At 40.6% G+C, this 26639-nt stretch overlaps 1 protein-coding gene across 15 annotated transcripts in view; it reads left to right on the top strand.

Annotated features, from left to right (window-relative positions):
* Positions 1-26639, top strand: part of KCNMA1 (potassium calcium-activated channel subfamily M alpha 1) — a 950458-nt gene that overhangs the window by 652133 nt on the left and 271686 nt on the right. For all 15 annotated transcript variants that reach the window (XM_038743623.1, XM_038743619.1, XM_038743612.1 and 12 more), the window contains exons 7-9: positions 7826-7901; positions 10569-10739; positions 12289-12380. In XM_038743623.1, coding sequence (XP_038599551.1) covers positions 7826-7901; positions 10569-10739; positions 12289-12380 — 339 coding nt within the window. The remainder of the gene's footprint in view (positions 1-7825; positions 7902-10568; positions 10740-12288; positions 12381-26639) is intronic.

Below are 26639 nucleotides of genomic sequence, written 5' to 3'. Positions count from 1 at the left end.
TAAGCATGAGGGTAGATACAAAGTAATCACGTCATCTCACATGGGGCTAACAGTCTTAATCCCCATTTTACAGATGAGATAAGTGAGGCACAGAGAAGTTAAATAACTTGCCCAAAGTCACACAGCAGACAAGTGGCAGAGCTGGGATTAGAACCCATGTCCTCTGACTTCCAGCCCCGTGTTCTAGCCACTAGGCTATACTGTTTCTCTACCAGCTTAAACTCAGTATGAGATAGGGCTAACCTGAAACCTTTCATTGCTCAAGGCCAGGAAACATGAGCTCCCCTCAATATCCAAGTGACATCATTTCATTGCAAGGACATTATTTTTAGTAATGTAATGCAGTGCTGGAGGATTTCTTTATGTCATTTTGTGTACTACTACTAATATTTACAAAAACAGTATTTGTTAGCTGCTTGCTATGTGCCAAGCATCATACTAACTGCTGGGGTAAGGTACAGGATAATCAGGTGGGAGATAGGCCATGTCCATGACATGGGGCTCACAGTCTTAGAGGGAGGAAGAACGTGCATTTAATCCCCATTTTACAGATGAGGAAACTGAAGCACAGAGAAGTTCAGTGACTTGCCCAAGGTCACACAGCAGCAAGTTTTAGCCCTGGGATTAGAAGCCAGATCCTGTGACGCCCAGGCCAGTGCTTTTTCCTCTAGGCCACGCTGCTTCCCAGCAGCATAATATCAATATGTCCTGCTGTCATATACGGCAGTGTAACAATATCATGTGGAACCCCTCTCTCGCCCTCAATTCTAGATCTTAGCCCTCCATTGCTCCAGAGAGAATGTGTTAACACAGGATTTACTGTCAGTTTAGGCCAGGCATTTACATTTTTAACTGCCACAATGCCCCGGGGTCCCTGCCCCTGCCATTTTCCTCCCTGACATTATGTTCACGTGTCCCTTCTACCACTCTCCTGGCAGTAGGCTGCCTGCCACTCCCTTTGACACCAGATCCCATTGTTGGAGTTTATTGGTGATCTGTGTATGAAGATCATAGGCTAAAGGTGGATCTCAGTCAATCAGTGTTATTTATTGAGAGCATAACTATCTGTATCCCATCCCAATCAAGGAATTCATTTGGAAGCTAATTCCTAATCCTCAAGAGAACAGTAATGATGCTGCTAATCATAACAGTAATCAGATATCAAGTCTTTTTAATATGTGTAGTCACAGAAACAGTGATTAAGTAGGCACATAAGGAGACACAGGAACCCTCGGGTGCATCATTAATATTTCTATTACTAGCACTGTCATCATCATAATCAATATATTTTGTGTGGTCTCAAAAGCAGCCGAAGGCCACTGAGACTCCTGATATGTAGCCTGTGTTTAACACCTCAGGTGACTGCAAAATGTTGCCAGTGTTTTCACTGAGGCTATGAGGGGTTCCTTGGTGCCCAACCAAACTAAATTGATCTTTTTGGTAAAGTACTCCTTTTGCTGTAATCCATCACCTTTCCTGTCTTTCTCCCCTTACCGTCAGCTGTTTCTACTGGTTGCAAAATCCTTCCACCAAAGGAGATTTCGGTTGAACTTTGCAGCTTTGAAGGCTTTTAGGCACATTATCCCTCTAGTCTGTAAATGCACTGTGGGCAGAGAATGTGTTTGTTTATTGTTATAGTGTACTCTCCCAAGTGCTTACTACATTGCTCTGCACACAGTAAGTGCTCAGTCAATGTGATTGAATGAAAGAATGATCAAAATGGGACACTCATAAAAACTGTACGTATAATGATTCCTGGACCTCACCATTTTATCCGGTGTTTTAGGGCATTTTCTGAAACCCCCTGAAAGTGCAGAGAAAATTAAATACTGATCATTCTTAGGCTATCATTTTCTCTGAACTTAATGATCTCATTCAGCAGTTTTCCAAAACTTTTTGCGCAGTTCAAATTTTAAAACGATTTGACTTTCCAAGTATCTTTTGGCAGATAATCATATGCATCCATAGAGAAGTAACATGGTTTCTCAATATAATATATTGTTATATAGTGGAAAGAGCTGAGTCTTGGGGGTCCAAGGACCTAGATTCTAATTCTGGCTCTGCCACCTGTCTGCTGTGTGACCTTGGACAAGTCACTTAACTTCTCTGTGGCTCAGTTCCTCTGTAAAATAAGATTAAGTCCTCCTCCCTCCTGCTTCGACTGTGAGCCCCATTTGGGGCAGGGATTGTACCCATCCTGATTAGATTGTATCTAAGCTCATTATGAGCAGGGAATGTGTCTGTTTATTGTTATATTGTAATAATAGTAATAATGATGGTATTTAAGTGCTTACTAAGTGCAAAGCAGTGCTTAGTTCAGTGTTCTGCATGAAGAGCTCAATAAATATGATAGAATTGAATGTTTGAATGAATACCCCAGTGTTTAGAACAGCGCTTGGCACATATAAAACACTTAACAAGTACCATAATTATTGTTATTTTCATGCGTTAACCATGTAGTTCTTGGTTTTCATAGCAGAGCAAGAAATGATGATGGAGTTTCCAGTCTGGAATAATTGCTGTAGTAGCATTTGAGTGTCTAGTTGGTGCTTGGACTATTAGAGGAGTTTGTGAAGTACAGAATAGCACATTGACACTTTCCTGACCACAAGAAGCTCTAATTGGGGAGACAAGCATGAAAATAGAGCTAGAGTGGCCAAAATAAATAAATGGAGGAAATACACAAGAGTGCCATAGGCGGTATAAGGATTGATTATAGTGCTAGTGGCTTGGGAAGTGCCACCTGCCAAGCATGATTATTTACAGTAGAGAGTGCAGAAAGTGAAAAGGCAGGGGATTGACAACATCAAGGTATAGAGAGTTGGTTAGAGTTAGAGGAACAGAGTGTGTGATTTGGGTTTTTGTAGATCAGCAAAATAACATCATCATCATCATCATCATCAATTGTATTTATTGAGCGCTTACTGTGTGCAGAGCACTGTACTAAGTGCTTGGGAAGTACACGTTGGCAACATATAGACACAGTCCCTACCCAATAGTGGGCTAACATGGGAGCAGAAAACTGATTGACTGCCTTAAAGTCCATGGTGAGTAGTTTCTGTTTGATGTGGTGGTAGATGGACAACCATTGGAGGTTTTTGAGGAGTGGGGAGATTTGGCTGAACAGTTATTTCAGGATAATGATCCAGATAGCCGAGTGAAGTATGGACAAGAAAAGGGAGAGGCAGGAGACAGGAAGGTCAGAAAGGAAACAGTAGTCAAAGATGGATATGATAAGTGCCTGAATCAGCATGGTCGCAGTTTGGATGGAGAGGAAAGGGTGAATTTTAGAGGAGATGTGAAGGGAGAACAGATGCTATTTGGTGGCAGGTTGAATGAGTGGGTTGAATGAAAGAGGTGAGCCGAGGGTAATGCCAAGGTTACGGGCTTGTGAAACAGGGAAGATGACGGTATTGTCTACAGTGCTGGAAAAGACAGGGGGAGGACAGGGTTTGAGTGGGAAGATACGGAGTTCTGTCTTGGACACGTTTAGATTGAAGTGTCCGTGGCACAATCAGATAGAGGTGTTCCGAAGCCAGGACGAAATATGAGACTGCGGAGAATGAGAGAATTCAAGACTGGAGAGAGAGATTTGGGAATCATCCACATACAGATGACAGTTAAAACAGTGGAGCAAATGAGGTCTTCAAGGGTGTGCATGTAGATGGAGAATAGAGGCTACTCAGACCTGAACCATGAGGGAGTCCTGCAATTAAATGGAGGGAGACAGAAGATGAGCCCACAAAAGAGACTATGAATGAGAAGCCAGAGAGGAGGAGACTCAGGAGCGGACAATGTTAGTGAAGCCAAAGTTAGACGGCGTTGAAGACAGCTGAGAGGTCAAAGGAGGATGAGGATGGAATAGAAGCCATTGGATTTGGCTAGAAGTTGGTTACTGATGATTTCTGAGAGGGCAGTTTCCATGGAGTGACAGGGGTGGAAGCCAGACTGGAGGAGGTCAAAGAGAGAATTGAAGGAGAGGGAGTGGAGGCAGTAGGTGCAGGCAACTAGCTCAAGGAGTTTGGAGAGGAACGTTAGGAGAGAAATGTGGTGATAACTAGGGAGCTGTGGGGTCAACAAAGGTTTTTTGTTTTTTTAGAACAGGGGATACATGGGCATGCTTGAAAGGAGTACAGAAGGAGGCTTTGCAAAATGAGCCGTTAAAGATGGCAGTTGTTCACGTTAGCTTAATAGATATTCTGCACACAGAGAACACGCAAATGCCATTAATTGATTAATCGGTTTACAGGCAGAACCAAAATGTGAACTCACTTCTCCTGATTCCTAGTGCAGTGCTGTTCAATGGACTAACAGGGCTATTCAAGGAATAGAAAAAATATTAAGGCACCTTTTGCAGCTCCTTGTGGGAGCACAGCAGGTCTACCAAATCTGTTAAATTGTACTTTAGTGCTTAGTGCAGTGCTCTGCACACAGGAAGTGCTCAGTAAATACAATTGATTGATTGATTGTAGTGCATCTGAAAGGGACAAATGACAAACCGTTAGTCATTGACATATCAATCATGTAACGTTCAGCTATCAGTCATATTGATTTGTTGACTGATATTGAGTCATACTGATTGTTTACTGTGTGCAGAACGCTGTATTAAGCGCTGCAGTGTGGCTCAGTGGAAAAAGTCCGGGCTTGGGAGTCAGAGGTCATGGGTTCTAATTCTACTATGCCACTGATCAGCTGTGTGACTTTGGGCAAGTCACTTGACTTCTCTGTGCCTCAGTTACCTCATCTGTAAAATGGGGATTAAGACTGTGAGCCCCATGTAGGACAACCTGATGACCTTGTATCCTGGAATGCTCTCCCTCCACACATCCGCCAAGCTAGCTCTCTTCCTCCCTTCAAAGCCCTACTGAGAGCTCACCTCCTCCATGAGGCCTTCCCAGACTGAGTCCCTTTTTTTCCTCTCCTCCTCCCCATCCCCACAGCCCTACCTCTTTCCCGTCCTCACAGTACCTGTATATATATTTGTACAGATTTATTACTCTATTTAGTTTACTTGTACATATTTACTATTCTATTTATTTTGTTAATGAGGTTCATCTAGCTTTATTTCTATTTATTCTGATGACTTGACACCTGTCCAAATGTTTTGTTTTGTTGTCTGTCTCTCCCTTCTAGACTGTGAGCCTGTTGCTGGGTAGGGACTGTCTCTGTATGTTGCCAACTTGTACTTCCCAAGTGTTTAGTACAGTGCTTTGCACACAGTAAGCACTCAATAAATATGAATGAATGAATGAATGAATCTCCAGCGCTTAGAACAGTGCTCAGCACATAGCGCTTAACAAATGCCATCATTACTAATAAATAATGGTAACTGTGGTATTTCTTAACCATTTACTGTGTGCCGGGCACCGTATTAGGCACTGGGGTAGATACAAGCACAGTCCTTGTCCCACATGGGAGTCATTATCTCAATCCCCAATTTGCAGATGAGGTAACTGAGGCACAGAGAAGTGAAGTGACTTGTCCAAGGTCACACAGTTTACAAGTGGCTGAGCTGGGATTAAAATCCATGACCTGACTCAGTTTCCTCATCTGTGAAATGGGAATTAGATCCTACTCCTTCCCACCTATGCTATGAGTCCCATGTTCACAGGGACTGTGTCCAAAACTGATAACCTTTTATGGGCACTAGCTCTTAAAACAGTGCTTGGCACATAGAAAGCACTTAACAAATGCCATTAAAATAAAAGTGATCAATGAGTTGTTAATTAAGTTAATCATTTATCACTAGTTTTAACCTTAGCTTCTAGAAGCAGCGTGGCTCAGTGGAAACAGCCCGGGCTTTGGAGTCAGAGGTCATGGGTTCAAATCCCGGCTCTGCCAACTGTCAGCTGTGTGACTTTAGGCAAGTCACTTAACTTCTCTGTGCCTCAGTTACCTCATCTATAAAATGGGAATGGAGACTGTGAGCCCCCAATGGGACAACCTGATCACCTTGTATCACCCCCCCCCCAGTGCTTAGAACAGTGCTTTGCACATAGTAAGTGCTTAACAAATACCAACATTATTATTATTATTACCACCTTACCCCTAACCTTAGGAATAATCATCATCAGTGATATTTACTAAATTACTATGTGCAGAGCACTGTACTAAGCCCTTATTGTAATTTAACCCTCTCCTAGTCAGATCTAAATTTAAGCAACATGGGGTAGTGTTAGACCAACAGCCTAGGAATCAGAAGGTCATGGGTTCTATTCCTGGCTCTGCCAATTGTCTGCTGTGTGACTTGAGCAAGTCACTTCACTTCTCTGGACCTCAGTTACCTCATCTGTAAAATAGGGATTAAGGGTGTGAGCTCCATGTGGGACAGGGACTGTGTCCAACCTGATTACCTTGTATCTGCCCCAATGATTAGAACAGGGCTTGACACATAGTAAACCAAATGCCATCACTATTATTATGATTGTTTATTGTTATTATTAATAATGTAAATAGGGAGTATTTTCAATGTTTCAGATTTTAAATCTTGTGTTCATACTTGAGTGTCTCTAAATGACCCTCCTTCTTCTTCATTTTCAGTCTTTCCTTTAAACACTGTCCTATTGTACTTTCCCTTCTGACACATAACTGGTTTTCAGCAGGTTTCTCTCATCAGCCACCTTTTGTTGGGGACCACCAGAAAGAATCAACTTTTTGTAAAGTCATATTTTCTTTCTTAGCAAGACATTTACTATTTTCTCCACCTCTGGTTCTTATTCATCCAGTGAGATTTCGTTTTGGCACTGAGATCATGGGATTTTGGTGTAGAGATTTTCCAAGTTTCTTTAACAAATCTAAGTTGAGCACATTCAGATTGTGCAACTCAGTGTCTTTTATAAAAAATTTTCACCGACTTCTCTGAGAGACGAGGCAAGAAGAGTTAAATCAAATGGCTACTGACACAAGACTAACCTAGTCATACTCTGTGCTTTCAGTGTTATGCAGATTATACCATCATACAGAAACTTTTGTAGAAGTAGAGAGAACCTAGAACACTTTTTGTGGGGGGACTCCTAAACAACAGCCCCGCTCATTCCTACCCACTGGGTCAAGCACTTAGTACAGTGCTTTATGCACAGTCAGCTCTCAGTATGATTGAATAAATGAATTGGGATCCCCTCCCCGGTTTCTGGTTCTGAGACATGGAATCGGTGCTACGAGCTGAGGCTAAGGCAGAAGGAGCCTAGACATTTAAAATAAAAATACTGGATACTGGAGCTTCTGGTGCCTTACCAGTCCCAACCAGGTGACAGGCCAAGTGAAGACTGGACAAATGACTATCCTATAGAGACAAGGGCAGATACACAAACACTTTCAGACATGGATACGTTCAACTTCAAATTCTTTCCTTCCACTACTGTGGCAAACCCTAGCTTCCACACTTCCTATATCTCATTTGCTTCCAGCCCAGGGCTTGGTCACAGCTCACTTTCAGTCACTTATTTTTTCCTCCACACCCTCTCACACACCTTTACTCCCCAGTCTTTTGACGTTCTTGGACTGGAAGTAACTGAGGGAGACAATAAGAACAGAACTAGCAGCGTGGCTCAGTGGAAAGAGCCCAGGCTTTGGAGTCAGAGGCCATGGGTTCAAATCCCAGCTCCACCAATTGTCGGCTGTATGTCTTTGGAGAAGTCACTTTACTTCTCTGTGCCTCGGTTACCTCGTCTGTAAAATGGGGATTAAGACTGTCAGCCCCCCCATGGGACAACCTGGTCGCCTTGTAACCTCCTCAGTGCTTAGAACAGTGCTTTGCACGTAGTAAGTGCTTAATAAATGCCATTCGCCCCTGCCATTATTGTAACTCTTTTGTTTGCTTGTGCAGCAATTCCATCAAGCTGGTGAATCTGCTCTCGATATTTATCAGCACGTGGCTGACAGCAGCTGGGTTCATACATTTGGTAAGTATATTTGAAGATACTTTAGTAACTTCTTTCATGGAAAAACCCTTCCCTGAGTTATTTCATTCGCTGAAACCTCTGTGCTTGAGAGAGAACATTGACACAGAGATAGAGCGAAATGGTATGAAGGGGGAAAACTTGCACAGCTGTCTGAGTTTCCAGCCAAAGCGGGTTCCATGTGTGAAGTAATGTTCACATCATTAACATCACATATTGAGGTTTAGTTAAACGGGCTCATTTAGTTCAAATTTGCAGGAGTAGTATTTGTCCACAAGATGGCAATAGATCCCCAATAAACTCCAGAAAATTTGGAGAAACTAAGAAATTGGAGTGGCATTTTTGGGGAAACTCTCCATGCTCTCTGAACTCCTCTTCATTCCCTCCCTGAAGAAGGAAAGAAGACAGCTTAATTTTTGTTTGTTTACACGATTATTTACAACATGCCCACGTTCGAGCAGAACTAATTCAGACTGAAGCACAATCAGCAATGCGCCCGCATTGGTTAATGGCCTCAAGTTGGAAACAGTCTCAGATTGACCAATAGTTTTGGATCCTTGGACTTTGGGCTGTTTCCAAAGTGGCAGAAGCCCCTGAGGTTATAAGTTTAGTAGTCAGACACTTTTAACAAAAGACTCTGGACATATACTGGCTCAGTGGAAAGAGCATGGGCTTTGGAGTCACAGGTCATGGGTTCGAATCCCGACTCCGCCACATGTCTGCTGTGTGACCTTGGACAAGTCACTTAACTTCTCTGAGCCTCAGTTACCTCATCTGTAAAATGGGGATTAAGACTGTGAACCCCACATGGGACAACCTGATCACTTTGTATCTCCCCCAGCGCTTAGAACAGTGCTTTGCACATAGTAAGTGCTTAACAAATGCCAATATTATTATTATTATTATTATTATTATATGATTCATTCATTCATTCAATCGTATTTATTGAGCACTTACTGTGTGCAGAGCACAGTACTAAGCTCTTGGGAAGTGCAGGATGGCCTGGTGGAAAGCAGTATGGCCTTTTGGAAAGACCTGGAGCCTGGATGTCAGCAGACCTGAGTTCTAATCCCCATTCTGCCACATGTCTGCTGTGTGACACTGGGCAAGTCACTCAATTTCTCTGTGTCTGTCTCCTCAGCTATAAAACAGAGATTAAGACTGTAAGCCACTTCTGGGACAGGGACTGTGGCTAATCTGATTAGTTTATATCTACCCCAGTGCTTAGTAAAGTGCCTGGCACATATTAAGTGCTTAACAAATATGAAAAAAAAAAGGTTTACTTGGAAACAATTGAACCTGTTAGTTGGATCCAACTAGATCTACTAAGTCGTTAGGTGGATGTTAATCAACCATGTTTATTGAGCACTTACTGTGTGCAGAGCACTGTATGAATTGCTTGGGAGAGTACAATGTAACAGAGTTTGTAGACACATTCCACGCCCAAAAGTAGCTATTCATCTTCACAGAAGGGTGAAAAGATATGAATCTAACCCAGCCCCCAACCTATATATCCTAATGCTTTGTAGTCTGACATGTGTTTTCAAAACTAAGGCAGTAGAAGAAGTCTGGAAGTAGTAGACAATTTTAGCAATACTTAACAGACTAACAGCGGGACATCAGTATAGTTATATGGTCCCATTAGGTGGTTAAATCCGATGAGTTGCAAGAATTTATTAGTTATAATCATCCTGTCACTGTCTTTGGCTGACAGTTTGCAGAGGAGAAGCTTCACTACTGTGCACACCTGGGGGATTTCCCTCTGGATTAGATGATGGAAGTCACAGCATGTCCAACACATATCAAAGTATGAGTTCCACTGGTGGAAGCCAGGGAATAAGCTAGTGGCTTATTGCAGTGAAGTAGAGCTTCCTATTTCCTGAAGCTAAAGATGAATTGCCTTTTGCACATTGGCCCTACCACAGAAAGACCCCATCAGTTACATAGCTTTCAGACAAATATGAATTGGAACTATGGCATGAGAGAGGAGTTCACAGACAAATGAGAAGAGCCAAAGAAAGAAGTGATTAATTGTAGTCCTGCTTTGGAATAAAAGCCACAGATATCCAGCAAGAAAAAAAGCTTCGCAGAAGAGTGAAGAGGCAACTCTACATGGTCTACTGCCAATCTTGCTGTATGATGGGACAAGAAATTGACCCAAATCCATTTTCCCCAAACCAGCTAACCACATTTCACCCAGCCTCTGAATCGCACATCCAACCAACAAAAGTATCAGATCATCAACTCAGTGCTCATGAGGCTACAGCAGAAGCAGTGTGGCTCAGTGTCAAGAGCCCGGGCTTGGGAGTCAGAGGCTGTGGGTTCTAATCCCAGCTCCGCCACACTTGTCTGCTGTGTGACTTTGGGCAAATCACTTCACTTCTCTGTGCCTCAGTCACCTCATCTGTAAAATGGGGATTAAGACTGTGAGCCCCAAGTGGGACAACCTGATCACCTTGTGTCCCCCCCAGTGCTCAGAACAGTGCTTTGCTCATAGTAAGTGCTTAACAAATACCGTCATTATTATTATTACAGTATTCGGCGTGGACAGTCAAGCAAGCGTTTGGATGGGGAATACATGAGAACAGCTAATACAACACTAACAGGTTCTATCATGGGGTTTGTCGTGCATCTATATTCTAATGTTTTTCTCATATTCTCTTTGCCTAGGTAGAGAACTCAGGGGATCCATGGGAAAATTTCCAAAATAACCAAGCTCTTACGTACTGGGAATGCGTTTATTTGCTAATGGTTACAATGTCCACAGTTGGTTATGGAGATGTTTATGCAAAAACAACCCTTGGTCGCCTTTTCATGGTCTTCTTCATCCTCGGGGGACTGGTAAAACTATATTATCATCATTGTTGCTGTCCTCATTCATGATCAATTTCCTCAAAATTCCTATAGCTTTTGCTCTGGGCCTGTGTTATAAAAAAGTAACATAAGGTTTAAAATCTGGCGAAGTTAAACGTAATTATACATTTTGGTTCACACCACTTGTTTTACATAGACAAGTATTTCTTCAAGCCAGATCAACTTGCATAGAGATACATAAGAACGATACTACATATAATTAATTTTCTCAGTGTAAGTCAATAAGTGTACATACTATTCTCTGTAGTAATACTATATGTAGTCTAGTTGTCTGCCCAGATTAATACCACTCCATGTTGTCTTTTGATGTTATTGATACTCTTTAGGCAGGTTGCGGTTTCAAGAGCATTTCCCTTCCCTCTGTGTTCCTACCCCAAACTTCCAACAAACACTGTGGCTTGGGATTGCCCAAAAAGAGCATCTTAATGGAATTAGAGGATGGTAAACAGTGATCTTCCTGTTCCTTTTGACAAAGTAATCATTTCATGAAAAGACATTCTTAGAGTCAGACCACATTAAGCACCAAAACAAGCAATTTTTCTTTCCTTTTTTAAGCCAATCCATTGTATCATTTCCTACAGATATTTATATAGCTCTAAACTGCCTTTTTGTTATATTGCCATTTACAAAATAAATTGTCAGGAACAATTCAGCAGTTGCTGCATTTTATCTTTTTAAAACAGCCAAGTTTATGTTTAGATGTATGAAGTCTACAAGTAAAGTCATGATTAAAACATATATTGACAGAATGTATACACTACAAGTACATTTATATGTATACATACGTCTCTCTACATACTGTATGTATATGACATATGCATTTTGAATATGCATATAAATGTATATGTGCATGTATATATTATATCAGCTATTCATTTGACTGACTAAATTCTTACCAATGAAGAGCTCAAGTTTACTGGGAACAGTTCTTAAAGTAATCCAGCCACAAATAAGATGTTTGTTGGACAAAACATGGCAGGTTTTTTTTTCCTCCTTACTACCTTTTCTCTCATGTATTCTTACAGCAAGACAAAACTTTTCACTTTTTAAATTTGGTGAAAAACTTTCCTTTGTATTCTTTATGGATTTTTTTTTTAAATTCTTGACAAACGGCACTATTTTGGTCTTTTGATTTTACAAATAAAGTGGTTCTTCTATTTTACAAATTGCAGACTTTTACTTTTTGTTCTTGCACAGTTTTCTCCTTTTAGTTTTTCTCTCAGAAGAAGACACCAGTTTCATTTTACTTTAATTTTGTTTTATTTTGTGTTTTTTTCTCTTTGACATTTAATTTTTGTTTTCCATCTTTACAGCCAATATTTTGTATTGCATCCCATGTTTTTAGAAGAGCTTGCTTTTTTGTGCTTTTATTTTTATTTTTTGAAATATCTTTTTAAAAGACCTAATTCTTTTGCATTTTCAGATGTTAATGACCAACTTTCTGAAAACATCACCCCCGCCCCTTTCTTTGGCCTCTCTTTTTAGTCTTTTCTTCTGTCTCCTATCTTCTTCTTAGGCCATGTTTGCCAGCTACGTCCCTGAAATCATAGAGTTAATAGGAAACCGCAAGAAATACGGTGGTTCCTATAGTGCGGTTAGTGGAAGAAAGTAAGTATTCCAAGGGGCTCTGCTGCCTCCATTGCAGTAGAACCCTCTCTGCATGCCATTTTCTTTTTTGTTGTTGTTTTTGTTTCTTTGTTTCATGCATGTAGGCAATGTTTGCCCGCTACGTTCCCGAAATTGCTGCTCTCATCCTGAATCGGAATAAATTCGGAGGGACTTTTAACAAACATGGAGGCAGAAAGTAAGTTGCATCAGAGAAAGTGTGGTTCTGTGACTTCAAAGAGCTCTGAAGGTGGTATTATCTGACTCAACCCCCAGGAGCTCTTGGGTAGACAATCTGGATTGAGTGGGTTGTCTGATGTTACTCCCAGAGAGTTGTCACGCTTGGTTTAGGAACTCGGCCATGCTAAGGTGCAAGTTACAATTTTGTTGCTCACCTTCTTTCCAAAATGATTGGTGACTCAATACCGGAAGTGATCCATAATCATATTAAGGATTTCTGGAAGTTTACCTGCTCTTTCCCACCTGAATCACACTAAGTTACTGTTGAACATCTGGCTTAGCCTGTCATTTCTGTCCTAAATAAAGCATAGCAAAAAAATGAAAAAAATACACCTACCCACCACCACTTTAACTATTTTGTATTACGTGATTACCTCTAAAATGAGGCATTACTACACTAGGAGCAGTGCTGTTACAGAAACTTGGAAAATGCAATTTTTGTCACGTATAAAGTGAAATTACCATTTCCGAGGCTAATCTGGACCTCGCCAGAAGTAAAATAGTCTCTCAAATATTCACTCAGGAGAGAAAAATGACCTCTTCCTGGATTTCTAACTGAATCACTGAATCAATTCCTATGGAGAAGCCCATTTTTAATGGTATTTTTTAAGTGCTTACCATGTGCCAGGCACTGTACTAAACCTTTGGGTAGATACAACCTCATCAGGTTGGACACAGTCCATGTCCCACAGGGGATTCATAGTCTTAATCCCCATTTTACAGATGAGGTAACTGAGGCACAGAGAAGTTGCATTTTCCAAAGTCACACAGCAGGCAAGTGGCAGAGCCGAAATTGGAACCCAGGTCTTCTGACCCTCAGGCCTGTGGCCTTGGCCATGGCACAGCCAACTCTTTTAAGTACAATAATTGTGGTATGTGTTAATTTGTTAATTGCCTTCTGTGTACCAAGCTCGTTTCTCTGAGAGATTAATAGCTTGTTCACAGTCTAAGTAGGAGAGAACAGGTATTGAATCCCCCCCTCAAAAATGAGGAAACTGAGACCCAGAAAAGGTAAGTGATTTGCTCAAAGTCACATAGCTGGCAGGATTAGTACCCAGTGGCTCAGTGGAAAGAGCCCGGGCTTTGGAGTCAGACGTTATGGGTTCAAATCCCAGCTCCACCAACTGTCAGCTATGTGACTTTGGGCAAGACACTTAACTTCTCTGTGCCTCAGTTCTCTCATCTGTAGAATGGGGATTAAGACTGTGAGCCCCTGTGGGACAACCTGATCACCTTGTATCTTCCCCAGTGCTTAGAACAGTGCTTTGCACATAGTAAGTGCTTAATAAATGCCATCATTATTATTATTATTTTAAGTCTTTGCTCATTCCACTAGGCCACATAAAGTTATATTGCATTCTTCTCCCTCTACCTCAGGGAGAAAAGCATCATGTTTCCAGCTTATTCCAAGTCCATATGGCACATTCGCTATACAGTAGATGAAGGAAGAAAAATCGGCCCATTGATTTAAACCTCTAGAGAATGAAATTTTTCTTTACAAAGAAGCAGAGATCTTACTGCTTTGACAGCTACGGTAGAACGGGATTGTCTTTGGTGAAGAAGTAAATGGTTTCCTCTTCCTCACTAAGAAACAAAAATGTGAGAGTTAGTTTGAATAGGATAGTGTTTAATAATCAGGCTAAGCTTATGAATAATGCAGAAGGAGCAGTCACTTTCTCAAAATGAAAGTTTCTGTCATGATTTTAAAATGATAGTAGGTACCTGCAGGACTTAAAATAATCCCCTAAATTTTTGGAAGCTTTCCCCTCTTTCACCCACTCACCAGATAAACTACTCAGTTAATTCCCCTTTCCATTTACCTAGCAAAGCATCTGCACTATCCTCACCAAGGATCAGTAGGCTCCTGACACACACAAAATGATAAAAACATATTCACAGACCCACATATAGAGATGCACAGATACATGCACATACATGTCAGTAACTTGTATTTTGCTCCAGATGTACTCTTTCACTAAATATATTTGTATAGTTCAAGTAGAAATAGTGATAATGTTCTCTAGTGCAGTGGCTTCACTTAGAGGGACTTGTTATGCAAGAATCCAAGAAAAGCAACAGATGTTGTATTTTGTTACTAGAACCAATCATTGTTTTAAGGTATTTAGAAATTAGCCCTGATTTTGACTCAAACCACCCACATCCTGACGGTTTCATATCAGTGGCTTTTGCGATTTACCTCATTATTTCATCATCACTTTTAGACTGTTTTTCTTACTCTTTCTCTCCCCCCCTTTATTTAAGGGAGTGCTTTATTTATATATGGTCTTTGTTTATAAGCTCTTTCTAGGTCTTCACTGCCTATATGCCCTGTTGACTGAGGGTCAGTTCTGTCATCAGCACGTTGACTGTTCAATTTTCTTTACACATTGTTTCCCGGTTCAAAAGCTAATTACTAAGTAGTTTAAAGAAGCCCTTTGGTCACTTAGATCTTTCATCAGAAAATATAAGCTTGGGAATGGCATAGTAATAAAGAGCCATTAGCACCCTTTGTTTGATGTTGTTTTTCCAGTCAGGAGAACAAGATTGATGAAATGTTATGTTTGGCCAAAATTTGAGTTTTCATTTGGAATTCAGTGTTGAGAGAATAGGCTGTCAGGACCAATAAGTTTTATTTCACTTGGGATATGGGCATGTGGTAGTAATTAGCAATATAAGGTCTTTAGTTGAGCAACCAAGCATAGGTTCTGGCAGCAAACATAATGAGAAACTACAGTTGTTCTGTTTCTAATGTCAAAAAGTTTCCAGATAAAAGTAAATGTATTTGTAAAATGAAAGCTGCTAAACTTTGTTGAAAGATATAGTTGAGACTCTTAAAATAGCATGTTGCTTTCTGCATACATTTATGCATAAATGTCCATTTTCATTTATTTATGCACACCCATGCACGTAAATGTTGCTGAATTGGAATTCCGTAAAAGTATTAAATCATGTGCACATTGTATGTCTCTATTTTGATATGCATATCTTTTTCAGGCATACTGATAATACAAGATATCTCAGCTGATATGCATATCTTATTCAGACACAGTGATAATGAAAGATACCTTAGCTTGTCAGAAAAAACAGAGTATCTTTCCTTGTAAACGTATACCCTGAAAAAAATGTTTCTAATAGCTGTCAATTTATCAAGGTACCAAGATGCAATGAGTATGTAAGATTTAACCAATACATTACACTTCATCATAGTAGGTATTTAAAATATAAATATTGACCCCAGATGCTTCAACTACTGCTCAATGGAAGTAATTATGTGGTGAAACTGGTTGTTGAATAGAAAAACTCATAAGAAAGCCATCGTGTCCTGAAGAGAAGCAGGATGCAATATCACTTGAACCTAAGGGAGGGATTTAGCTATGCAAAATGAAGCGATCCAATTTGAGATTTGCCTAGGCCATCAAAGTTACAATCGTATTTCCAACAAAGAGCAAGAGGAACAGTTTGGGTGGGGAGGAGGGAAGGGAAGAGGGGATTTGATGAGCGTGAGCAGTCGGTACTTCAGCAACCCCTCCCATCTCTGTGCCCTCATAAGCTTCTCAACACCACAGACTGCAACAGGTTGCACTGATTGGTCCTCTGGAAATTTCTGTTAAAGGCTACACATTTGAGTAGTGACGCAGGCTGATCTTGGTTACTTTATAAGAGCCGGCAAGATCACAGCCTGAGGTCATATGGCTGGAGGCCAGGAGAAATAATCAGCAACAAAGAAGAATCCAACCATCATTAACCTCCAGTTTAGAACTCAACCTCACGGGCAGAGAGTGCTGGGTTTGTAACGAGAGTCCGCGGCTGGGGATCGGCCCAGAAGTACAGTTGTTCTAATGATTTGGCCATTGTACCCTGAAACCTGAGGAGGCCCTAGGACCGGTGAGCTGGGTTGGATACTCATCATGATCCCAGGCAGCCAAATAAACGGAGACATGTCTTTCCTCAGTTTTGGAAGGCACCGAGAGCAGAAAAATTAAGGAGGCAGGAAAATGTGTTTAATTGGTAGAAAAAAAAGGCTACATAGGCTGGATGCAGGAAAGAAAGCTTTGTTAAAATGCTTTTTGGGGGGACATGGTTGCCGTTGGAAAGCCCAGTCATGTTCCTAAGAAAGCCACTAGTGGGAAAGGCTGTATAAGTGAAATACTGTGATTCTTCCTCTACTTTATGTTTCTAGAAGCTATATGAGGAATTGCTTATGTTAATTTCTGCGCAGTATGATCGTTTTTAGTTTTAGAGAAGCAGCATGGCCTAGTGGATAGAGCACGAGGCAGGGAGTCAGAAAGACCAGGATTCTAATCTTGACTCCACCACTTGTCTGCTGCATGACCTTAGGCAAATCATTTCACTTATCTATGCTTCAGTTACCTCATCTGTAAAATGAAGATTAAGACTGTGAACCCCACATGGGACATGAACTGTATCCAAACTGATTGGCTCAAATCTACCCCAGGGCTTAGTACAGTGACTGGAACATAGTAAGCTCTTAACAAATACCATAAAAAGTTATCTTCTGCACCCTATCCCCATTTATTGATTTATTCATTTTAACAGAAACTTCTATGTTCCCTTTTTTAAAAACTGTATCATACAAAGTCCTTACTTTTCCATTTGTATCCTACCCTTAGCCAAAATAAGCTTTGATACCTTTGTTTTGAGTCTTTCAAAACATTTTCTGACTGAAGTGTTAGTCCAGAAGGAAGGAAAAAAAACAGGTAGTTTACTCATCCCCACATTTTACCAGTGAAAGGACGGAGGGTAGCAAAGCGAAGGACTGGGCTAAAAGCATGAAAACTAGAAACACCCAGGTCAACATGAAACTTCATTTCAGACAAAACTTCTAATCTACTCTTCTATTTAGCCTTTTCCAGTGTCACTAGCAAGGGGTGAAGGTAATTGATGTGAATTCCCCCTTCCTCCCTGATTACCCTTTAACTGAGTGACTAATGAATGGTGAAAAAGTCAGACATTAATAGGAAAAGTAAAGAAAAGGAAATTTAATCCCCTGAACAATCAAAAATCACCCAAACGACACTATGAGGAAGGCCTCTCCTATTAAGATTCAGAATCTAAGCAGGTTAACCCTAATGAGTCATAAAATAATTGGGGAAGCAGTGTGGCCTAGTGAAAAAGAATAGAGTCAGAGGACCTGAGTTCTAATTCTGTTCTGCTTCATGTCTGTTCTATGGCTTTAGGCAAGTCACTTCTCTGGGCCTCAGTTCCCTCATCTGTAAAATGAGGATTATATTCCTGTTTTCCCTTTGATTTAGGCTGGGATCCCATCATAGGACAGGAATTGTGCCCCAACTGATTATCCTGTATGTACCCCAGCACTAGAATATGCCTGGCACAGAGTAAGTGCTTAACATTCAAAAAAAAAAATTCCAGAAAAGAGTCTAAGGAATTTTAGAACAAGTATTAGCCCTTCTGCCTTGTATGGCAAATGGTCAGTTCAAGGCAAAGCAAGGGCCCCTCCTTCCTCTACCCCTCCCCATCCCCCCTGCCCTACCTCCTTCCCCTCTCCACAACACCTGTATATATGTTAGTCCAGATTTATTACTCTATTTTACTTGTGCATATTTACTATTCTATTTATTTTGTTTTGTTTTGTTTTGTTGTTTGTCTCCCCCTTCTAGACTGTGAGCCCATTGTTGGGTAGGGACCATCTCTATATGTTGCCAACTTGTACTTCCCAAGTGCTTAGTACAGTGCTCTGCACACAGTAAGTGCTCAATAAATATGATTGAATGAATGAATGAAAGGGCTTCATTGTCCCCAACAGCAGTATTGACCGTCAGTGTTAATGGTTTTATTTCCTCTCTTCATCTGTGAGTAGCCCCAAGTTGTTACCTAGATTTGTGGTTTCCTGAACTGGATCAGTTAAAATGCCAGGTCTTAAGTTGGAAAGGCCATCTAGAGTTCATCTGTTCCCTTCCCTTCCTTTAGCCAGGCTTCACAAAGACCATTCCAGATATTTGGTGGCTATTTGAAGATCTACAGCTAAGGGGTTTGCACAACCTCCCTCGGGATGTGACCATTCTTTTCAATCAGGGATGTTCTTCCCCAGATCTGATTTTAATTTCCCTTGCTGTAGTTTTCAACTACAATTCATAGTGGTAAAATGTGCCCCGTAAGATAACAGATCAATATGGTCTTTTTCAAAATGTAGAATCAAGTACATGGAAATAGAGTGGAGAGAGTAATTTAATATTGGAAGAAGAGTGGTATATATGGATTTTTTTTTAACCTCTAGTTTCTCTATTTCTGTTAGAAGCCATTTTTTTTATGGTACTATGTGCCAGACACTGTTCTAAGTCCTGGAGTGGATACAAGCAAATTTGGTTGGACTCAGTCTATGTCCCACATGAGACTCACATCATTAATGCCCATTTTACAGAGGAGGTAACTGAGGTACAGAGAACTTGAGTGACTTGCCCAAGGTCACACATTAGGCAGATGCCGAGATAAGAAACCAGGTCCTTTTCACTCTCAGGCCCGTAGTCTGTCCACTAGGCCACACTGCTTCTCAAGAACATAAGTTCATTATTCAATAATAATAATAATAATAATGATGGCATTTGTTAAGCACTTACTATGTGCAAAGCACTGTTCTAAGCGCTGGGGAGGGGAAATAAGGTAATGAGGTTGTCCCATGTGGGGCTCACAGTCTTAATCCCCATTTTACAGATGAGGGAACTGAGGCTCAGAAAAGTTAAGTGACTTACCCAAGGTCACACAGCAGACATGTGGCAGAGCCGGCATTCGAACCTATGCTCTCTGACTCCAAAACCCGTGTTCTTTCCACTGAGCCACGCTGCACAAGTATTGAAATTTGTAGACTGGCCAAGTCAGTGTTTTTTCTGTGAGATGTCATTTACAATTAATCAGAGATATTTCAATATTAAGTTCCCAAAGATATAGTGCCAGTTGAAATGTGTCTGAAGCATTACATGTTATGCAAACTTCAATTTCTGGTCAAATAATCCATTAGTGTTCCTGGTTTGGCAATCTATGTGACTGCCTCTGCTCCCTAGGAATTTCTTCAGATTTCTAGATTTTAAAAGTCATAAATTAGCAAGCCATCAACATATCATCAGGAAGGATCATCTGGTAGAGATTCCATTGAGGAAGAAACATAGGCTTCAATGACAGACCTTCACATAGATCCGAAGAACTGTAGACAGACAGATACAGTAAATAGAAAGACAAACAGATAATTTAAGTTGGCAGACCATCTTGCTCTGATTAGACATCCTGCTTTCATTAGAATTGAACTTAAAAAAGATTTTTGAAATGGCACAGAAAAAATATCCCTTATATTTTTTCAGAGATTCTGTACTAAAACAAAGGCACCAAAAGCAAGTGACATTATGATGTATTTTATAAGCCCATCTTCCACTCTTTTCAAAGATGAAGCCACATTGAGAATGTTACACATCTTTCATGAGCTATATTAATTGTATGTTAGCATTAATGGAATAAAGTAGGGATTTTTCCCTGCTTTTCTCTTTCCTCCTTTTTCAAACATATTCAGCAAAATACTACAAGAATGATTCTGAAAGCAAGAATAGAAATGAAAGTAGAAATGCCACAAAATCTTCAATCCTCATCCAGTCTCAATTTTACTCCCAAATGTCCCTGCTGATTGAAAAAAAAATAAACTCTGAATTTTATTTCTAATTTGAATGCCTTTGGCCCCCAGTTTGACCATCCTGATTCTCACATAGAACTTCATATTCTTTTGATTAGGCATCAGAAGAATTTAAACCTACAATTATGTAATATCTCCCCATGTTCCCAGGTAATTTGCTCATGATACATTGAGAAATCAGATGTTACATTCAAAGCGGTGAAGAGACAGCACAACTGCTGAAAAAATTCAGGGAGATCCAATTACATTTATTTCACTCAAGTTGTAATGAAGAGAATTTGTCACTGAATTGTGGGGTGATGGTTGGGGAACATTTTTCTTTTCAGCCAGTCAGGAAATCTCCCATTAAAAAAAAAAAAAATCACTGGTAAGGATTTTGCTGGAGTTTGTTGATCTTTCGACAGATCGCTTTGAAAAATATATGAGCAGATAATTTGTGAAGGTGGCAGAGTATTTTCAAATACATGTGTAGAAAAAAATCTCTTAAAACCAAAAAGTTCACACACACGCACACACACACACATGCACATGCGCGCGCGCGCGCACACACACACACACACACACACACCCATTCTATAATGTGGGGAATGTGTTCTGCAGAACCCCATGTTTAGAAACATATTGTAGGGCTCGCCTCAGCTCATTATGGGCAGGGAATGATCATAATAATAATGATGATGGTATTTGTTAAGCGCTTACTATGTGCCCAGCACTGTTCTAAGCACTGGAGTAGATACAACGTAATCAGAGGTTGTCCCACGTGGGGCTCACAGCCTTAATCCCCATTTTACAGATGAGGTCACTGAGGCACAGAGAAGTGAAGTAACTTGCCCAGGGTCACACAGCTAAGTGGCAGAGCCAGGATTAGAACCCATCCACTAAGTCATGCTGCTTCCCAAGGGAATGTGTCTACCAACTCTGTTATATTGTATTCTCCCAAGCCCTTAGCACAGTGCTCTGCCCACAGTAAGTGCTCAATAAATGAGATTGCTGTCCAAGACCACATACATGTACATAACTGTTTCTACCAACACTGCATGGTGCTGTATCCATACAGCACATATGTATATATCTTTTATTTATGTATGTATGTATATTAATATCTGTCTCCCCCCCTAGACTGTGAGCTCCTTGTGGGCAGAGAATGTGTCTGTTTGTTGTTGTATTGTATTCTCCCAAGTGATTAGCACAGTCTTTGCACACAGTAAGTGCTCAATAAATATGACTGATTGAATGAATGAATATCCAGACAGAAGTGTGGTGTTCACAGAATGTGATCTAATTCTGCTGTTTTATAGTAGAACTGCCTGCATGCATATATATGTGTTTGCGTGTGTGTGTATGTGTGTGAGAGAGAGAATATTTTGAAGAATTAGAGCAGTCAGGGAAAATCTGGTTGATGCTACCTTGTGGTTTGCTAGCTCCCCGTTCCACTGTTTCTCACTGAGTCTCCCACAATATCTGTAACATGGTAAACTGTCTGCGGCATGCATGATCTTTCTTTTTTTTTTTTTTTTTAGACAAGAGGTTGACAGTTTGGTCTGTTGATTACAGGTATAAACTTATTGAGGGAAGGGAACATGTCTACTTCCCCTATTATATTGTACTCTTCCAAGTGCTTAGCTCAGTGATCTGCACACAGTAAGCACTCAATAAATATGACTGATTTTTTTATGGTATAAGTGCTCAGTATGTGCTGATCAATTGTGTTTATTGAGTGCTTACTGCAGAGCTCTGTACTAAGTGCTTGGGAGAGTACGATACAACAGAATTAGCAAATGCTTTCCCTGCCCGTGATGCTGTTCTAGGCCCTGAGGTCGATACAAGTTTATCAGGTTGGACACAGTCTAAGGTTGAGGTATGTTGTCTGCTTTTGCAGCCTTTAAGTATAATTTCAATGGGTCAGCTGGTGTAGAAGAGAGCAAAAGAGAAACAATATGCAAGTTGTTATTGTAGAAGGGCCCATTCTGTGGACTCGCTCTCATCCAAGCCAAAATGTATTTTTTTAGCCTAATTCTCTTCCATTCGATTCAACAAGATTAAGCCATGCATACTTACCTCTCTGACCACTGCCGCTTTTACTCCAGGATTCTCTCACTAATCACGCTTAATCTGGGAGGTGACTAGAAAAGTCAACAGCCTAATCATTCAATGCCCTCTCTACAACATGGGCAATGGTATGCCGCCTTGAGGAGTCGGCTGGAGCGTTAGAGGAAATGTCATTAATTCATCCCAAAACATCCAGAATGTCTCAGGCCTATCCAGATACCATAGTCTCCCATTGGGGATTTGGGACAAACCTCTGTTCTGAGGCTTCAAAACCAAGAATGCAGCAGTAGAATTGATTATCATGATGGAGGTTTGTGCAGTGTTATTTACACTATCCCATCCTCGAATATCATATTCCCCATGGTGAGCAGAGAGCAGTGAGTAAGCAGGAAGCCTGGGATGCAGCATAATGTGAAGTGCGTGTGATCATGCCATGGCTTAGTGGATATTGCACATACCTGGGAGTCTGAAGGACCTGGGTTCTAATCCTGCCCGCCACATGTCTGCTGTGTGACCTTGGACAAGTCACTTCACTTCCCTGTACCTCAGTTACCTCATCTGTAAAATGGAGATAAGAGTGTGAGCTCCATGTGGGACAGGTTGTGTCCAACCTTAATAACTTATATGATGATGATGGCATTTATCAAGTGCTTACTATGTGCAAAGCACTGTTCGAAGCGCTGGGGAGGTTACAAGATGATCAGGTTGTCCCAAGGGGGGCTCACAGTTTTAATCCCCATTTTACAGATGAGGTAACTGAGGCACAGAGAAGTTGTGACTTGCCCAGAGTCACACAGCTGACAATTGGTGGAGCCAGGATTTGAACCCATGACCTCTGACTCCAAAGCCCGGGTTTTTTCCACTGAGCCATGCTGCTTCTCAGTGCTTAGAACAGTGCATGGCATACAGTAAGTACTTAACAAGTACCGTAATTATTATTATTATTTTGTGCAGGCCTATTTACAGGTGAAGGGACTGTAGAAAAATGCTGATGCTAAATTCTCAGCATTAATGAAAATAATAATAATGATGGCATTTATTAGGTGCTTACTATGTGCAAAGCACTGTTCTAAGAGCTGGGGTATTCATTCATTCATTCATTCAATCGTATTGAGCGCTTACTGTGTGCAGAGCTCTGTACTAAGCGCTTGAAAAGTACAAGTCGACAACAGATAGAGATGGTCCCTATTCAACAATGGGCTCACAGTCTAGAAGGGGGAGACAGACAACAAAATAAAACATGCACATCATTAACAAAATAAATAGAATAGTAAATATTTACAAGTAAAATAGAGTAATAAATCTGTACAAATATATACAAGTGCTGTGGGGAGGGGAAGGAAATATTTACTGAGTGCTTACTGTTCCATAATATTGATTGAGCACTTACAATGTCCCACACATTGCAAAAAAGACATGATTTGTAACCTCCCAAAAATGTCAAGCTAAGGAGAAAATAAAAAGATAGACCTGTGTTGATTTCCTTGGCTTCGGGAAAGGACCATGTTGTTTGGGGTACTTATATAGTTGGGCAACAATAAGGCATCAAACTTTACATTCAGTTGGAAGTCTATTAAGATGTGGTGGTGTTCATCCCCTGAGGCCTGGACACCTTGCAAAAGATGCATCTTTGGACCAGTATTACTTGTTACCCATATTCATCATCAAAAGATAGGACAAGATGGCCAATAATAAGACCCTAGAATACGATTAGTTTACCAGAATTGAAGCAACATTCACACCAACACAGTGTCATTGAGTGGAACATATGAAGTCCAGGATAACAGGATGCCCAAGTAGCTACTTGCAAAGGGAAGCAGTGTGGTCTAGTGGAAAGAGCACAGGGTAATCAGCTTGTCCCACATAGGGCTCACAGTCTTAATCCCCATTTTACAGATGAGGTAGCTGAGGCACAGAGAAGTTAAGTGACTTGCCCAAAGTCACACAGCTGACAACTGACCGAGCAGGGATTTGAACCCGTGACCTCCGACTCAAAAGCCCATGCTCTTTCCACATGTCCTGGCAGGTGGTTCCCTTGGTAAACTCTGTGATCGTCCCTAGATATTTTTCAGGATTGCAAGTGGCCCTGTGCATCTCACAGTACATAGTACAACCCAAGTCGTCAGTATATTGGGTCAGAAATCTTTGCCCCTGATGACAAAGTCCCAATAGGCAGAACTAGGACTAGAACACAGGTTTCTCTCAATTTCAATTCTCTCCACTGAATGAACAACAGACTGCTTGCTCTGACATGATGCTGCCAAGTAGGTGTTATGCCAAAATGTGTTAGGGATGTAATTAATAGCTCCTGCTTTCCCCAAAATCCTCTCCTCATCGGGGCACAGGTGTAAAGGCACTCGAAGCAGATTTCAATGCTTTAATTTGAAAATAAGCTACATTCATATCAGAAGAAAATTACTTAGGAAAGAAGACCAATAAGGGAAGACTGACTTGTTTTGGAACAATCAAAGGTTTTCACATCTCTTCGATTATTCAATTCTTTTCAATTCGATTGCCCAGCTCCACTGAGGTTAAAAAACTGCAAGGGGCTACATGAAGCCAGATAATTTTAGGTTAGATAGGAATATAAAGTTCTTGACAGTGAAGGGTGGGAAATGCTGGAACAGATTCCTTTAGGGGTTTGTGCAGTAGGTTCCCTTAGAAATGACTAAAAATTAAACTAACAATCAAGACACATGAAATCTTTGAGAAGGAGGCTCCTTATTGTCTCTTATCACGAATCATCAAGCCCTGACTAGTTTTGTTTTTTTTTACTCATTTGCAGTTCCCAGATTAGCTTTGTGAGATGATTAGTATTTAATATCCACAGCTAGTCATCTTTATTGGCTCTTCCTTTTCCATTTCTCTATTCCTTGAAAATTGACAGTAAAATTTAGGCTGATAATAGGCTGTCTGCTGTCATCCTTTAGTGACATTGTGTTCCATATGTTGTAACTTGTTCAAAGAAACCAAACCAGTTCTGCTGTATGACATGTAGGAAAATGAGGCAAAGACAGTGATGGAGACTTCAGTAACATCACGAATTGCTTCCACTGGTGTTTTTATTATGGGCTTGGTCCATTGGGTAAAGCTAAATCAGAATAAATTTGTGTATAAAACTAATTATGGAGAGATCAGAAACCTGAGCCTAAAGCAGCATGGCTTAGTGGAAGAGCACGGGTTTGGGAGTCAGAAGACATGGGTTCTAATCCTGACTCTCCCATTTGCTGTGTGATCTTGGGCAAGCCATTTTACTTCTTGTGCCTCAGTTGTCTCATCTGTAAAATTGGGATTCAGACTGTGAGCTCCTCATGGAACAACATCTTGTAACTATCCCCACATTTAGAATAGTGCTGGGCACATAGTAAGCATTTAACAAATACCACAATAATAACAATAAAAATAATAATAAAGCCTGTTTTTGGAGCTAAGGGCATAACTAGCCCAGAACACTTGAAGTGCTGCACCTCTGTATGAATCATGGAGGGACAAGTGTTGATGAAAAAGAATAATTCCAAGTCAGCTGAGGAAAGAAAACGTAGGCTTTTGGTCCTGGCAGTGTGTACATTTTGTTGCTGTTGAGATCTTCTTCCCTAGCTTTCCTACCCCATCCTCCCCTCATGATGAAATGCTGGAATGCACCACTGACAAGTTCATCTCTAAGTATTTTCCCAGCTGGATCAGCCTGCTACTAATATGGAGAGAAGGGAAGGAAAGGTAGGAATTAGAGCAAGAAGGCATGATTAGAAGTTTCAGCAAAAAGACAGAAAGTAAATTCAAGCATATGTATTTGATATAAATATTATAGTTTTACAGAGACATCTAGATCGATACAAGCCACATTTCATTTACTTACTTGACAAAGTGAGCACAATGTATTCCATGAAAGCTGTATAGGATTTTCAATTTACTCTGGATGATTTATTATGACAGGATGGCCATGGGTTTTTTAAGTTCTTTATACTTGATCCAGCATAAATGGATATGGTATCTTTAAAAATAAACAGCCCAGAGTCCTATATTTTATATTGTCTTCACGAGTGAAGAATGGTTGAAAAACAAACTGAAGATGAACTGCCATGGAGTCTGATTTGTGGCAAAAAATATTTTTTTCTTTTTAGCTAAGTTTTTAACTTTTTTTGTGACCTTTAAGCACTTACTTTAGGCCAGGTACTGTACTAAGCACTGGGGTAGACAAGCACTTTAGGCCAGGTACTGTACTAAGCACTGGGGTAGACACAATTTAGTCAGGTTGGACACAGTTCACGTCCCACATGGGGCTCACAGCTTTAATCCCCATTTTATGGATGAGGTAACTA

This window comes from Tachyglossus aculeatus, chromosome 3, assembly GCF_015852505.1.
Source record: "Tachyglossus aculeatus isolate mTacAcu1 chromosome 3, mTacAcu1.pri, whole genome shotgun sequence".
In the NCBI taxonomy this organism is placed as follows: Eukaryota; Metazoa; Chordata; class Mammalia; order Monotremata; family Tachyglossidae; genus Tachyglossus; species Tachyglossus aculeatus.
Note: the sequence above shows the minus strand (reverse complement) of the source record. Positions and strands in the feature narration are given on the sequence as shown.